The sequence below is a fragment of the Tamandua tetradactyla genome, chromosome 20 (assembly GCF_023851605.1).
Source record: "Tamandua tetradactyla isolate mTamTet1 chromosome 20, mTamTet1.pri, whole genome shotgun sequence".
Taxonomy (NCBI): domain Eukaryota; kingdom Metazoa; phylum Chordata; class Mammalia; order Pilosa; family Myrmecophagidae; genus Tamandua; species Tamandua tetradactyla.
In genome coordinates this window covers 33,186,038-33,201,373 of record NC_135346.1, presented here as the reverse complement: position 1 = coordinate 33,201,373, position 15,336 = coordinate 33,186,038, and the positions used below count along the sequence as shown (strand labels likewise).

General features: G+C 38.8%; 1 protein-coding gene and 1 long non-coding RNA gene across 2 annotated transcripts in view; one reads left to right on the top strand and one right to left on the bottom strand.

Annotated features, from left to right (window-relative positions):
- Positions 1–15,336, bottom strand: part of LOC143664535 (uncharacterized) — a 101,743-nt gene that overhangs the window by 37,182 nt on the left and 49,225 nt on the right. The window lies entirely within an intron of this gene.
- Positions 2,235–13,450, top strand: NMUR2 (neuromedin U receptor 2). The gene is made up of 4 exons (XM_077138078.1): positions 2,235–3,008; positions 8,904–8,988; positions 11,138–11,263; positions 12,976–13,450. Exons 1-4 carry the CDS (start codon positions 2,292–2,294, stop codon positions 13,230–13,232), a joined length of 1,185 nt encoding a protein of 394 aa, XP_076994193.1. The 5' UTR covers positions 2,235–2,291; the 3' UTR covers positions 13,233–13,450.

The window sequence follows — 15,336 nt, the reverse complement described above, 5'->3', positions numbered from 1 at the left end:
AGTCCATTATTCCATTCCTTGTTAGACATCACTCTGACTTTGCCAATTTATCCCACCATAATGATGAGATAGATGCCTTTACATCTTTAATTTGTTGCCCTATGTATTAAGAAGTACCTTCCCTAGCCTCAAGTTTACAATCTGCAATTTTCTACCACCATGATTTTAAATACCTTTATATCAATGAGATATTTCACCTTAATACTTGAAATTTTTTCTTCCTATTTCATTGGAAGTATGTATTAATGTTAGTAGTGATTTCAACTTCAAAGCTTATCCATAATGACAGGGCTCTAGCTCTGGCTCTGACATGACCTTATGTGTGTCTGTAGTTATCAAAAACGCTGTTCACCAAATTCTCCTGGTTTCTTCTGTGCACATAGTAGAATAGAACTTCTTACCCCCCTTATGGTTAGGTGGATACACATGACTAGCCCTGTTCTGCTGTAAGCAGAAGGGGCATGTGACATGTGGCTAAAGCATATAATACCTAGCTGAGACCTTCCAGAGCTCTCTTTCCCTCTACCATAATGATTAAAAAGTTTCATATAGTGACCACTCCATCAGCCTAGGTTCCAAAATAAGGACAGCATGGGGCAAAGCCTACAGCTGATCCATAATAAATATGCAGTGCTAGTGAGAAATAAATATTTATTGTTTTAAACAACTAATATATGAGGGTCATTTTTATAGTAACATAAATGATCACATCTTGATTGATATATTTTTGGATATGTCACTTTATCTCTTTAGCCTTCAGTTTCTTCATTGAGTTTACAAACAAAAGAGAAAGAGATAGTAACATTTACTGGGTGTCTCTTCGATATAAAATGCTTTAATATATGTAATCTTATTTAATCTTCCCAATGACCATATAAGTCAGTCATTGTTCCTTGCAAAACATTCCCTCATCCAACAATGTTTCTCCAGCCCTTCTACTACCACAGCCTACCAGACTACATGATCTTGTCTCTGCCAGCCACTTCAATCTAATCATCCATACTTTCCTGTCCACTCATTAAGTTCCAGCCATTCTTGTCTTCTAGATGTTTCTGAAACACATCAAGCTTGTTTCTGCCTCAGGGCCTTGATACTTGCTATTGCTTTTGCTGGGAATGTCTTTTTAAAAGAACACTCCTGCCTTGCCTCTGCTTACCTTTCTTTATTTTCCTTCACAATACTAATTATCTGAAATCCTATTATTCATGTATTAGTGTGCTTTTGCATTTTCCCAATTTTCTACAATAAGAAAAGCTCCATAAGGGCAAGGCCCTTGTCTTGCTTGTTCACTGATGACTCTACAATGCCTAGAGTAGTGCCTTACCCATAGGGAATCTTCATGAAATAGTTGTTGAATAAAATAGAATTAATTAATCCTGAATTTACAGATAATGAAATGAGACAATGAGAGGTTGAGACACTTCTCAAAGCCTTACAGGATTTCTTGGGCACATCTGATTTTGAAACCCACTTTCCTTTTGCTCTAGTGAGACACTGCCAAAAATCATGAAAGTGTCACATAGCAGGCAGGGCTAGATGTCATGCAAGGGCCATTTTAGGTTTTGGAGTCTGTTGTTCATGAAATCAAAAGCAAAATGTCTTGTATATGTAGAATGGAATGATATCTAAATGTTTTGTTTGTTAATTTTTTTTAATTAATAAAAAAGTTAAAAAAAAAAAAAAAAAGCAAAATGTCACATTGATCATGCTTTCCCCAGAGAGCTCTGAATTTCCAGTGAAATAAGATAACTTGAGCAATCAATTTACCTCCCATTTTTGTCACACTGTACAAGTAACAAGGATCAATGGAGATTAGTACTGTTCTACCATAACCCTAAAATTTTCATTTCTATTTCCACTCAGACTTTTACAACTTTGCAATATACTCTGCTCAGAGTTCCCACACCTGATTTGAGCTACAGAGTGTCACCGTCTGTGTCAGCTCTGTCTTGCCATCCAAGAGAAATATCTTCTCCTCATCCTCTACCTCCTCCTCCCCAGCTCCCTGCACACAAGCCAGCACACTCAATCCAGCAGGTCCTCAGCTCTGAGCAGCCTGACACGCTCATTGGCCCTCAGCCTGTGGAGGGGAGGGGCTCCTGTGTCGGGGCTCTTTAGAAGGCATTACCCTTCTGAGCAACCCAGCCTTCAGTCTGAAGCATTCAGTTTCTGCCGGCCTCCTTCACCGACCCTGTTCTTCCCCGACTGCTTTCTCTTTCCTTTTTTGGCTCAGCTTTGAACAAGAGTCTCAGACGAGGGGGAGCTCAGGTCTCTGGATTTTAGTTTCAGTGATGGAAAAACGTGAGAATGTTTCCTGGATGCACCAGCAGGAACTGGAAGATCCACTCAAGGAGTACCTGAACAGCACTGAGGACTGCTTGGCCTTCCTCTGTGGGCCCCGGCGCAGCCATCTTTTCCTCCCCATGACGGTGGTGTATGTGCTGATTTTTGTGGTCGGGGTCGTTGGCAATTTCCTGGTGTGCCTGGTGATTCTATGGCACCAGAGCATGAAGACACCCACCAACTACTACCTCTTCAGCTTGGCTGTCTCAGACCTCCTGGTCCTGCTCCTTGGGATGCCTCTGGAAGTCTATGAGATGTGGCAAAACTACCCCTTTCCGCTCGGGCCTGTGGGCTGCTACTTCAAGACGGGCCTCTTTGAGACCGTGTGCTTCGCCTCCATCCTCAGCGTCACCACGGTCAGCGTGGAGCGCTACGTGGCCATCCTCCACCCATTCCGCGCCAAGCTGGAGAGCACCCGGCGGCGGGCCCTCAGGATCCTGGGTGCTGTCTGGGGCTTCTCCATCCTCTTCGCTCTGCCCAACACCAGCATCCACGGCATCAAGCTCCACTACTTCCCCAATGGGTCCTTGGTGCCAGGCTCAGCCACCTGCGCGGTTGTCAAGCCCATGTGGGTCTACAGTTTCATCATCCAGGTCACCTCCTTCCTCTTCTACATCCTCCCGATGGCTGTCATCAGTGTCCTCTACTGCCTCATGGGGCTCAGAGTGAGTATGCCACGCGGCTGGCCGAGGGGCGAGTCCCTTCTCCTTCCACTGGCTCAGAATTCAGAGAGAAGCTTAGAATTGTAGATGTTTCCAGTGAGGTTTGAGAACAATGGAATGAACTCAGAGGGGGAAGTTGAGAAGTCAGAGGCCTTGCCCCAAATCAGACAGTTAACGCAACCATAAATCATTTCTTTTAATTCATCTTCCAGTTTTCTTCTCTCTATATCCATGGTTCACAAAGTGTTAAGAATCACTTAGAAAATTTACTGTGGATAATAATGTACAGTCTCTAACGCACGCTGCCCAACACCATCCCCTTATACGTCCATCCCAGAAAATCTGTGATTCCATATGTTTGAGGTAGAGCGGAGCATCTGTATTTTAAATAAGCACTTCAGGTGACCTGGGCTAGGTGGCTACACCATGAGAAACTCTTCCATATCCTGCTGCCTCTCTCTACTGCCTGCATTGAAACTATCCTCTGCACCAACTCTGTCTGAATATAACACAATCTCTATTTTGTAGGCCAAGACAGGTATAGTTTTAAAACCAAACCCTTCCTTGTGCCTTTTTTTTACTCCTCTGATTGAAATATCAGTAAAATACAGAAAATGACTTGAATGAGATACTCTGAAACCCCTTGAGTGGGTGGAGATTGAGGGGTCAGGAGGTGAGTAGAGCACATGAGATAGAATAGAAGAAAGTGTGAATAAGAGATATCTGGGATTAATTGAAAACTATTATTTAGACAACAGAGTATCTTTAGAGGTTCCTTTCCTATGCTCATGGTGGCAAACTGATTTCTTTTGTCCAAGTCTAAATTACTTTTGGAAAACTATTTTTGATAAGGATAGGAGCAAGTGTATATAATTCCTCTCTTGGTGTATTCAACATCAAATTTCATAAACATGAAAGTCTAGAGTTTGACTTTTTCATGCTCATTTAAGAAGGCAGCCTGTGTGGTAAATAGCAAATGGCCAGGTTTACATCTTTCAGAAAATGTACCTTTAGGCAAACCACGTAATTTTTCCTCGCCTTCATTTTTCCACTCATAGATGAAAAACTCACATTTGGTAATAAAAACGGTTCTTTCTAGCTCTAATAATGTGTGGTTCGTTAAAAAAAAAGAAGACGAAAGAATGAAAGAAAAGAAAATCCTATGAGCAGAAGTGATGTGAGTTATAAATTACAGGAGAACAGAACAGGCTCATCACACCACATTGTATGCTCCAAGGTGGCTCTGACATTGTGCACTATGTAAAAATTAATATACTCCCATCTCAGTCCATCTCTGAGAAAGGTGAATGTCAGAAATGTGTCCCATAGGTGGTCCTTTTGGACATCTAGTGGCAGGATCTAGGTAGGAAGAAAAATTCTTAGAGCCACAAATGGTTTTACTAAATCTAATCAGGAAGGGAGGTATGTCCATCTCCTCCTGGAGGACCAGTTCCCTGTATTTCCAGAGACATAGTCACCCCAGACTAGCTCACACCCATATTTTTAGGATGCCCTGTCCATCTCCCTGAGGTGAAAAGACATCTGCACAATTCCAAATACCATGAGCCCTGAGAGACACCCCCATCCAGGCCTTATCAGTGCTACTTTGTCCAACATCAAATAATCACTTAACCTGGGTCAATTCAAAGAAAATATTTGACTTTGAGAAAGAAACGCACATTCTTCCCTAATCAATATCTTTGAATTTCACTTTGTTTTATGTATCCACAGCTACTTTTTATCAGGAGCTGAGTGACATCTCAGGCAGCAGTTTTAGAAACTACCCTGGTTTGCTTTGTTTGTATAATGCAATTTATGCAATCTTGTTCTCAGTAAGGGGCATTGCCTGAGACACCAGAGGACAGCAGGAAAGGAACTATCTGCTTACAGTGTCACTCCTACAAGAATTTGAAGACACCTACACTGGGGGTCAGGAGAAGTAGGCCCTATTCCTGGCATTAGCCTCAGCACCTTTGCACACTCCATACCCTTTGTCCGGAACGTCTCTCCTGTTCCCAACACTACCACCATCCCCTTGTCTTTTTAACTCTTATTTTAAATCATACTTCAATTATCACTTCCTCAAGGATGCTCTTCCTGATTCTCTGGATACATGTGATCCTTCAGGGATGCATGCATCCTCTGCACCAACTCTGTCTGAACATAACACAATCTCTATTTTGTAGGTACCCCCAGTGATTTTTACTTCATTGCATTTATCACAATTTTAAATGCTATACTTGTGGTTCCTGAATTTATTTATTTCTCCCTAACTAGACTGTAGGTGCAATAAATGAATGAGAGAAATTAAATTACTTCCTTCATTGCTGGGCTTCAGCTTCTCTACCTTCAAAATAAGAGACTTGGATACATTGGCTTTTTGACTTCAGAGATTTTAGAGACCCAATTAACCCTAACTATATTGTTCAAGATTTTAATTCTCCATGTGTCTAAAGGTAGAGTTGACTCCGGACCTTCAGAAAGCAGCACACTTGAGACCCATGAGGACCAGGGAAGAAAGAAGGAACACACAAGTATGCTCAAATCTAATCATTCAGTTCTGCTTCCTCATTCCAGCACCTGAGTCTCCTCTGAGCTGCTTTCCAGCATTCAAACATCATGGAGATGGAAGGGAGACAATCCCAGGGCAAGTCCCTCCCCATCTGAGAGGAAGTTCTGATGAACCTCTAACCTGGTCAACCTGGTTCTTATATCGCCTCCATGCAGCATTAATGATTGAGCTAGTAAGGATGACTGTTCCAATTGTAGCAAGATCCAGTCATGAGGCTGAACTGGTTTTTTGTTTTATTTTGTTTTAATAAATGAAATCTTGCCCACATTACAGAGATATTGGTACAAAAGCTATGTTTATATCTTGGTATTCTGAAGCTAAGTCCCCACACACTATAAAAATGAACACCTGTGGAATAATTTTGACCAATATAAACAACTGGTCAGGATGACACATCGACACTGATGATCCCCATGGCCCTTTAAACTTACATAAGTAGCGGAGGTGCAGAGGGGGAAGTGCCTACATTTCTAATAGAGTAACCACAATTCTTTAGTCATCTTTTTGTAATCTGAATTTTCAAATAAAAGTTTGAGGGTGGGTGGGAATAACCAGTAATTCATTATCTACTTTGCTAAGTACCTGAAGGGAAATGGAATTACCCAATAAGAAGATAGCATTTAACATTGGCTAGATAAACTTTTCAAATTATATTCTATCAACTACTTCAAATTCTGTTGGAACAATGTTAAACATGAATAAATATTGAGTTTTTACTCTTTTCATCATTAGCCAGTTGTGACACCACAATCTAAAGAAACTGAAAAGCTAGCAATCATTAAATGACACAATTATTTTTTTCAGTACAAACTATACCTGTGAAGGAAGCTTGTTCATAAAAGAATTGTGTGAACTGTTTGTTTGATGTTTGATTTAAGGAAATTGTTCATTGGGGAGAAGAAATTACCACTGAGAAGTCTTAAATCCCTCAAAGAAGTGACTAGTAGACGTCACTATTCTTTCATTATTCTTAATTATGGACTGAAATCAAATAATCATATAACTGTATCTTGTAATAACTACTCGCTTTCTTATTGCTCCTTATTATGGACTAAAATAAAATAATCAAAAAACTGATCTTGTAATAATGACACACTTTCAAAATTGACATGGAATTATTATACCTTTAGTAGATTTAACTGGAGGTGAGCAAGTGAGGTTTGTAGTTTGATGCATTGCTCTGACCTTAAACGCCAATGTTTTCTTCAATTCATCTGGCTGCTTCTTTGATTTGGTGCAGGCCCTGATTGTGGGTGAATGGCCCCATGAGAAAGAGGATATTTAGAAGGAACTCAGTAACCCATATCAGGAACTGTTCTGAGTGGGAACAAAAATATGAATAAATAACACAATATTTCATTCTTAAAAATCAGTTTTTATTATGTCTTTTGTGTTCACTCAAGGACAGTAATTAGAATCACAACTACTATAATATAGAGTGTTATCAAGTACTTCTTGTGTGCCAAATCCTGAGATAAGCACCTATGTGCACCATTTTATTTTACTATTATGTTAATAACACCTTATCACCTTGTTTCCTCCCTCCCATTCTTAAATGACTGTACAATATTTTTCCGTATTCCTTTCTGAGTTCTAAGAGCCAAATCTCAAGATGAGTTTTAATCCTTCACTTTGTGAAGACATCAGTATTTATAGAAAGCCATATATTCAGCAGAGGGAGCACCACACTTGTTATTCATCCACGTGGATGCGCCAGTATGCCTCTGGCATGGTATTAATGCATCTTGCCTTTCATGAGTTATGTTCTTGTCAGGGGGACAGGACATTGGTTTGTTGAACTTTAGGTGCAACCTTAATGATTCTCTCTTCTAATTCTTTTTTTAATTTTTTTCCTTCTTCTTTTTCTTTTTCTTCTCTTTATATGCTGTATGGCAGGGTCATATTCCATTATTTTTCCATGTAGGTATCCCATTATTGCAGCACCATTTGTTGAATTTTCTGGTTTTGTTTGTTCGTTTTCCTTATTTCTTTGCTTTTTGGGATGTGCATGGACTGGGAATCGAACCCCGCATGGCAGGCAGGAGTTCTACCACTGAACTACCCTTGAATCTCCATCTTCCAATTCTTTTTGAATTTTAAATACCTCCTCAAAATGATTGCCTCAGAATTCCAACCAACCCAGGAAGCTCATTGCCTCCTAGAGCTACACATTCTAATGTTACACATAACCACACTGATTTCTTCTTTAGCTTGAATTGGAATCTGTCTCTTTATAACTCAATCATTTTATCCTAACCTATACCCAGGACTACATAGAATAAGTTGAATTTTCATTCCACCATATGGCTTTGATCAGTCCATCAGTACTTTTTATATTACAAATGAGGAATCGGCAATTCAATCTGGATAAATATGAATGGGAGCATAAACCTGAAAAGTACAGAGGTAGAACTGGCTATAGGAGAAGATCAACCCAGCTACCCATGTTTTGTCACCAAGAACTAGTTTTCTTTCTGTTTCTCTGCTCTGTTTTCCATGATGTTTATTTCAACCTCAAGCTCTACATAGCAGCCTATCGGTGACTCCAACCTCTTTCTTCATGGTGGAAAAAAAGCAGCTGTGATAATTCCAGAACTTACATGCTCACATTTACACAATGCAGAGAACTAGAAGGGTTTCCTTCTGGCAGTCCCAGTAGAAGATAAATGACACTTCCATTCCTAGAAGTATAGGTAAATACCTGAAATCTCATTGGCCCCAATTGTCCAGTCACTGTGTCTGAAGGATAGGATAAGTGGATAGTCACATTATGCAGGGACTCGAGATAGAGGGGTTATTTCCAAAACTACCCCCCCATCCCCTTTGGATATTCATATGTCCATTAGCATATTAAAGGCTCTGTAAGACCCACAATGAAGAGTGCAGCCTCCATGAGGCAGGAATAATATCTTTTTTTTCTCTTCCACAGATACTACCACATAGCAAAGGGACTGCCACACAATAAATGCTCAATAATTATTGATTGGTTGAATAAATAAGTGAATGAATGAATGGAAAAGCTTATCTAACACTTTTTACTCCAGTATTTCACTTTTATTTTATGGAACACTTATCGACATACTACATGACTAGTGTTCTATAGAACTGCATGTTAATGCAACTTGGCCACAGATATCTATCAGGTTGAGTTAGGAGACCAGGTTTCAGATTCACATCCACCTCCAAGTTCCTATTAAACTTTGACAAATTCTCATATTTTTTGAAAACCCAGTTTCTGTTTGCAAAATGAATGTTAACTATCCCAGATCTTAACAGTAAGGGAAAATTGCTTCCTTTCTTACCTCCTCTTTCCACTTCCCCTTCAGCTGAAGAAAGACCAATCCCTTGAGGCAGATGAAATGACTACAAATATCCAGAGACCCTCCAGAAAGTCAGTCACCAAGATGCTATGTAAGTTCCAAATTCTGTTTTTGTTTGTAAAAGAAAAGGAGTTACATTTGATACTGAGGAAAGTGTTGCTGGGGGATGGAACAGAATGCCCCAGAAATGTAATTGTATGATCCAATCTCTCTTGGTTTACTCAGGCTGCTAGGACCTATTTGTTTACTATTATTTTCAACCCTCAAAACAATATACTAAGTTGCATGCATCGTAATTCACTCTGTATGATGTCTGGTAAATCACACCCACTCTCTAAAGCTTCGAGCATTACTTTCGCCCTCTGTAAAATGAGCAGGTGATTTTTTTTACCTGTTCTATTTTAACCTATTTTGCATGGGTTTCTTTGAAAACATGATGAATACTTTGGACTCTCTACCTAGAAAATACACAAATGCACATACACAACACCTTTTGCATTCTACTTCAGGGGATCCTGAACTCTTTGGAGCCCATTGATGTATGCCATGGGGCCTTTTAATTCCAGGTTAAGATCATCTGGCCAAAAGCACCTCTAAGTATTTTTTCCAACCATGACATTATATGGCTATGTATAAAACAGTATACCCTTTTATATAGAGATAAGATATTAAAAATATTCAGGCACTGAGCTGCAGCCTTCTAAAAGAATGTTATAAAAATATATGATGCAATGCTATGAGAGAGCATAATGAGGGAAAGGAGGTTTATAGTATACTTTCCAAGTCACAACCTGTGGTTTGGAAGGAACGAATCCTCCAGACTAAAATTCGTATGAAAGGCTCACTACAACCATTTAGTATTTGTGAACGATAAAAATGTAAAGTCACTGAAGTTTGTCTTTTCAACTCTAATAGTCAATTTCCTAGAAATTTGGGGGCCTCTGAAGACACCCGCCTCTCTCCATTAAAAACCCTAATGTCTTTATTCTCTCTCCCCTTTCTCCTTGATCAACATACATTCTCACAAAAAAAAAATAAAATAATTGAAGCTCATTCACATTAAAGTCCCAATGAAAAAATATACAGTGAAGTATTTGCCTTTTGGTGGGGCATGCATTCAATTCTTCAAAAATTTTACCTAGAGGAAATTGTAGGCAATAGAAAGCAGATGAGGGACTTTTTCTCAAGTATAAGCTCTAAAGAACATTCTAGATATTCACACAGAGAGATACCTTCCTCTGAATATGCTTCATGCAAACAGGAAAGATATGTACTTTATTTATACTATGGAAAACTTCAGACATGCACCCCAGTAGAAATAAATAAACTTCTATGAACCCATCACCCCAGCTTAAAAAATTATCAGCTCATGGCTAATTATGTTTCACCTATACCCCTGCCACTCCATCCAACCCCTACAAAAGCCTTTTCAGGTAACTTCCAGTCATCATATCATTACACGGTTTGTGTTCTAAACTTCAGAAGAGGAAAAAAAAGCATCTTTATATTTGTGGAGATTAAACACCCCAAAGAGAAGCTAAAGTAGCATGAATCTCTATCTTGGGAGCTGAAAATAAGGAAGGAAGGCAGGCCATGGTGGCTCAACAGGCAGAATTCTCACCTTTCATGCCAGAAGCCTGGGCTTGATTCCCAGCACCTGCCCGTGCAAAAAAAGAAAAGAAAAGAAGGAAGGAAAACTGTTCTAGCAATTTATACAGTAATAGACATATCCCATCCCAATCAAAAGATACTTGTAATGCAATATTATGCCCATGATTGCTTGCTCTTTTTCTCTCTTCTCCCCAACCCCATTTTAAATTATTGAATTCAGAGAAACTTCAAGTTATTTCTAGAACATTTAACAATTTGTTATTAATCAATGACTTCAAAGAATATGAACTACTTGGAACTCAGCCATTTTATTTACATAACCAGTTTATGCATTTCCAACAGTCTATCTGAAACAGACTTTATGTTCTATAATGGAATGTTCCACAAGGAGTCTACATTAAACAATCATATTGTATAAGAAATTGTGTTCAATCATATGGAAAATGGATTTTATCCTATACAATTCTTTCCTACATTTAAATATTCTAAACTGAAACTTTTTTTGGATTGAGTTTGCCCATAATGAAGTTTAACAAAGACGTTGGCAAAGTGATAGAAAGAATGGTTAACCTCAGTGTGGGAATTGTTTACCTATCCTTACTTTGACCTGTTTTTTACGCCTTCTCCAGTTGTCTTGGTCTTAGTGTTTGCGATCTGTTGGGCCCCATTCCATGTTGATCGGCTGTTCTTCAGCTTTGTGGAGGAGTGGACAGAATCCCTGGCTGCTGTGTTCAATCTCATCCATGTGGTGTCAGGTAAAACTTAGTGGGTCTGGTTACGTGAGTAGTGTCTGGGTAATTGAAATTTCTTCTTAATCATGCTTAGGACTTGTAGGTTCTGCCTGAGTACACCAATTTATCATGAGGACCTACTATACAGTCATGGAGATGTTGGATTTTTATTTTATTCAAAGACTGATTCAGTATGCTTCTGCCCAAAAGAAACATAGCAGATCACTATTGTAGGCATTACTTCATGGAAGACCTCAACTGTAAAAATGATGATTACAGCACAAAACATGGTGTAAGGAGGTTTTCCTTCCAATGGCCATGTGATTGAATTGGTTCTTATTCATGAATAAATATCTATGACCCTGAAATCTCATATTGCCTTTAGCAAGTATTAGATTCTCATGAAAGCCAACCATTCTTGACCATCAAGATTTTCCCATTTCAGGTCTTAGCTAGTATTTGATCACCCCTTCTAAATGTCTTCTGACTATCAAAGCCCACATGTTTATGCTATTATGTAAATTTCCATAGCATGATTTTTGGTATCATATATTTTCTCTTATCAGATACCATTTGGTATTGTTGCATTTTAATTTTTGAATTTAGGCACAGATCTTGCCTACACAGTAGTATTCCAAGTCTTGGAAAACAACAATTTCCTCTGCCTTCCAGTGTACCTGGAAGTTCCTGTCACATGATAGGAGTTAAATCAGAATCTATTTATTGAATACTGTTATGTATAACAGAATGAAAACTGTTATTTCATTCCATAGAAATATTCTCCTGTTTTCCTCTCTGCTCAGTTCTGTGCCATGCAATGTGGCAGTCTGAATGTCCTGAACTATATAAATGAGAATGACCATGTTGAAAGAGTATTGATCACTTGTCTCATATCCTTTGCTATTCTCAGGCCTTTTATGTGTAGTATTTCAAATTTATCCTCACAATAACCCAGAAAGGTGGGCTAGGCAGATATTTCATTCCCATTTTACAGAAAAGGAAATTGAAGAGCCAGTGTTTTCTGAAATCACAGAACAAGTAAGGGCTAAAAACAGAAGCTAAATCTTCTGATTCTTAATCTTAGGCTCATTTTATACCTTTGAAAAGTAAGTAAGATTAGGTAATATATCAAAAATGTATATCAGCAGGGTAATAGAATTGTGCAATGTGGAAAAAAATGGTAAAATAAAGTGCGAAATATGTTAGGAGGAGTCATTGAGGGGGAAGACTAGATTAGTGAAAGGACATTGAGATTATTTCTTTGAAGAGATATTTAGCATGGCCAGAAATTTCAGCAGGGACTAAGCCCTGACTGATTTACCATTCCTCCTTTTTTACTTGCAAATCAAATTATTAATTTAAATAAAACCCCAATGAGATGAAAACATTTCTCCTTCCTCTGATACTTAAGCATCTCTTGTTCATGTTATGAGAACATGCTCTTTAATTAAACACATGGGGACCAAAGGGAGTTGCTGAACATCTCAGAGAGCTCCCAATCCAGCCTAAATTTTTCCAAGGCTCTTTAATCTTTCTACATTTGATTTCTAAGTGCACAGGTGGTTGATCTGTTTACATCATTTTGCTTTCTTAATTAGATTTTTGCATAGATTATCACTTTCAAAAGAGAAAATCACAGATTCTCTAGGTCTTTGTCAAATATGTATGCTTCTCCCTCTCACTCTTCTCACTCGATTTCTCCTCAGCATTTCCTTTTCTGATACCTTGCTTCCCAGGTGTCTTCTTCTACCTGAGCTCAGCGGTCAACCCCATTATCTATAATCTACTGTCCTGCCGCTTCCGGGCAGCATTCCGGAATGTGATGTCTCCTTCCTGCAAACAGTGGCCCTCTCAGGATCCACCACAGGAAGCACCTGTCCAGCAGAACAACTTCCTGGCAGAATATCACCTTGTGGAGCTAACCCAGGATGCAGGACCTCAATTCCCTTATCATTCATCCATCTGCACCTCTCACCTCTCCACAGATCTCTGAACTGCCAGGCACCCAGAAACTATAGAAGGTGACACATTTAGAAGGCCTGGATTCTTTCAAAGTTGACATTCCTGTCTGCAGGGAGGGACATTCCACAATGTATGCCTTCTTATATAATGTTAAAGAGGAGAAATGGCTCTTACATGTGAAAAGCTAAACTTCTATCTGGGTTTAGAATGCATTTCATTCAGTTATCTTTCCACTATCCTAGCTGCCTTAAGCCCTTGTTTAGCTCATGAAGAGGACATGACTGGAAAATTAGGGCCCTATATGTTGTGTTATTTCCACTACAGGAAATGTTTTGTGCTGAGTCATCCACACTCTGAGTCAGATTGTCACTCTTACAACCAGTGACCATGGTGAGCCACAGAAGGGGCACGTGTAGATGCAGTTCTACTTTGTAAGATTTGAGGGACACACACCAGTTTTCCTCCACAGCCAACCATTTTTTCTACTGCCCCATATTCTGCCTTTATAGCATGATTCTTTGGAGTTCTGAAACCTTTTACTTTAAGAGAACTCCTCCGACAAAATACTAACACTCCTCTTAGAACTATTATGTCTACCTCTCCAACCCCCGAGTCATTATCAATCATTCTTCACCAGGAATGGGACTGGATACAAGCTCAATTTAGAGAAGAACAGGAAAAAGAGGGAAGAGGCTGGGGTAGCAGGTCAAGAGAGATATAAAGGACACCAGATACAACTTTAGTTATTTTTACAAATTGGTCTAGAACTGGGTTTCTAATGTCTCACTTCATAATTAGACAGACATATGGTCCATCATATTGGAACAAAGACAAATCAAACAGTAGCTATTCTACTATTGACTCTTCAATCCTTCATTACCTGTTTAATATTCTTTGCACATATTATATGGGCAAAGTCTACTTTCTATACTCATCTCCCATTATAGCAACACAGATAATGCACATTCTATTCAAGATGGATTACTTGCTTTTCCTATGAAAATATGTTCTACATTTTTCCCAGTCTCAATCCTTCATTACCTATATAATATTCTTTGCACATATTATATGGGCAAAATCTACTTTCCAGACTCATCTCCCATTATAGCAACACAAATAATGTACATTCTATTCAAACTGGATTACTTGCTTTTCCTATGAAAATATGTTTTACGTTTTTCCCAGCCACACATCTTTGCTCTTGGAATGCCCTCTTTATCTCTAATCTCCATTTTTAGCTATCCTACTCATCCTCCAATGTCCATCTCAGATTGACACCTCCTCCATGAAGCCTTGCTTGATTTAGACAAATAGATGTAGTATCTGATTTCCCTGTCAGTTTATGTCTCTGAAGCTGTTTTTAACTCTGCTTTGTATTTCAATGATCTTTATTCTTGCTCTGCCAAGAATGTGTCTTGTGTTCATTATTGTTATCCCTGGAACATTGGCTTTGAATCTATCACAATGATAGGTATTCAATAAATATGTGAGAAAGTGACTTGCTTTCATTTTCCAATGTATTGAATCAAATAGCAGCTCCAAATGGACCCATATTAAGAGTCCAAAAGTCTAAGATTTTGTTTCTGATAGGGATACCTGATTTGATTATAATGGGATGTCTGCTGTGGACATATGCCAGGGTTTACTGATGCTGAACATGCAAGTTCCAGCTTTCAGTTTCTGGATTTTCCCTAAATTGAATGAGTCATCCCATTGATTACTGAGGTATTGGTCTCTGAATATCATCATTTTATAAGATAAGTCATCTTCAAATTGATTCAGTGTATTAAAAAATCTCTTTATTAATTACAATCCAACTCTACAGAATCAAAATTCTCCAGGGATGGTTTATGTTGGTGAGGAGAATACTCAGGTTATTTGATGACCATAACGTGCTGAGTTGAAAAGACTCCCCAAAGCAAACCTCAGAAATGGTCAAGTCTCCTTCTTGTCTTTTAAATTAGAGACATTTGTGAACAAGGACCTAGCCGAGTCATTACCTTAACATCACTCCTAATGGCCAAGACTTCCCTCTTCCTGCTATGGGTAGAAATAATGGATGGAAAAAGGAATACTAAAACTAAATCTAGGAATTTGGTTGCTTCACTAAAACTTTGGTCTCTTTTTGTTTTCTC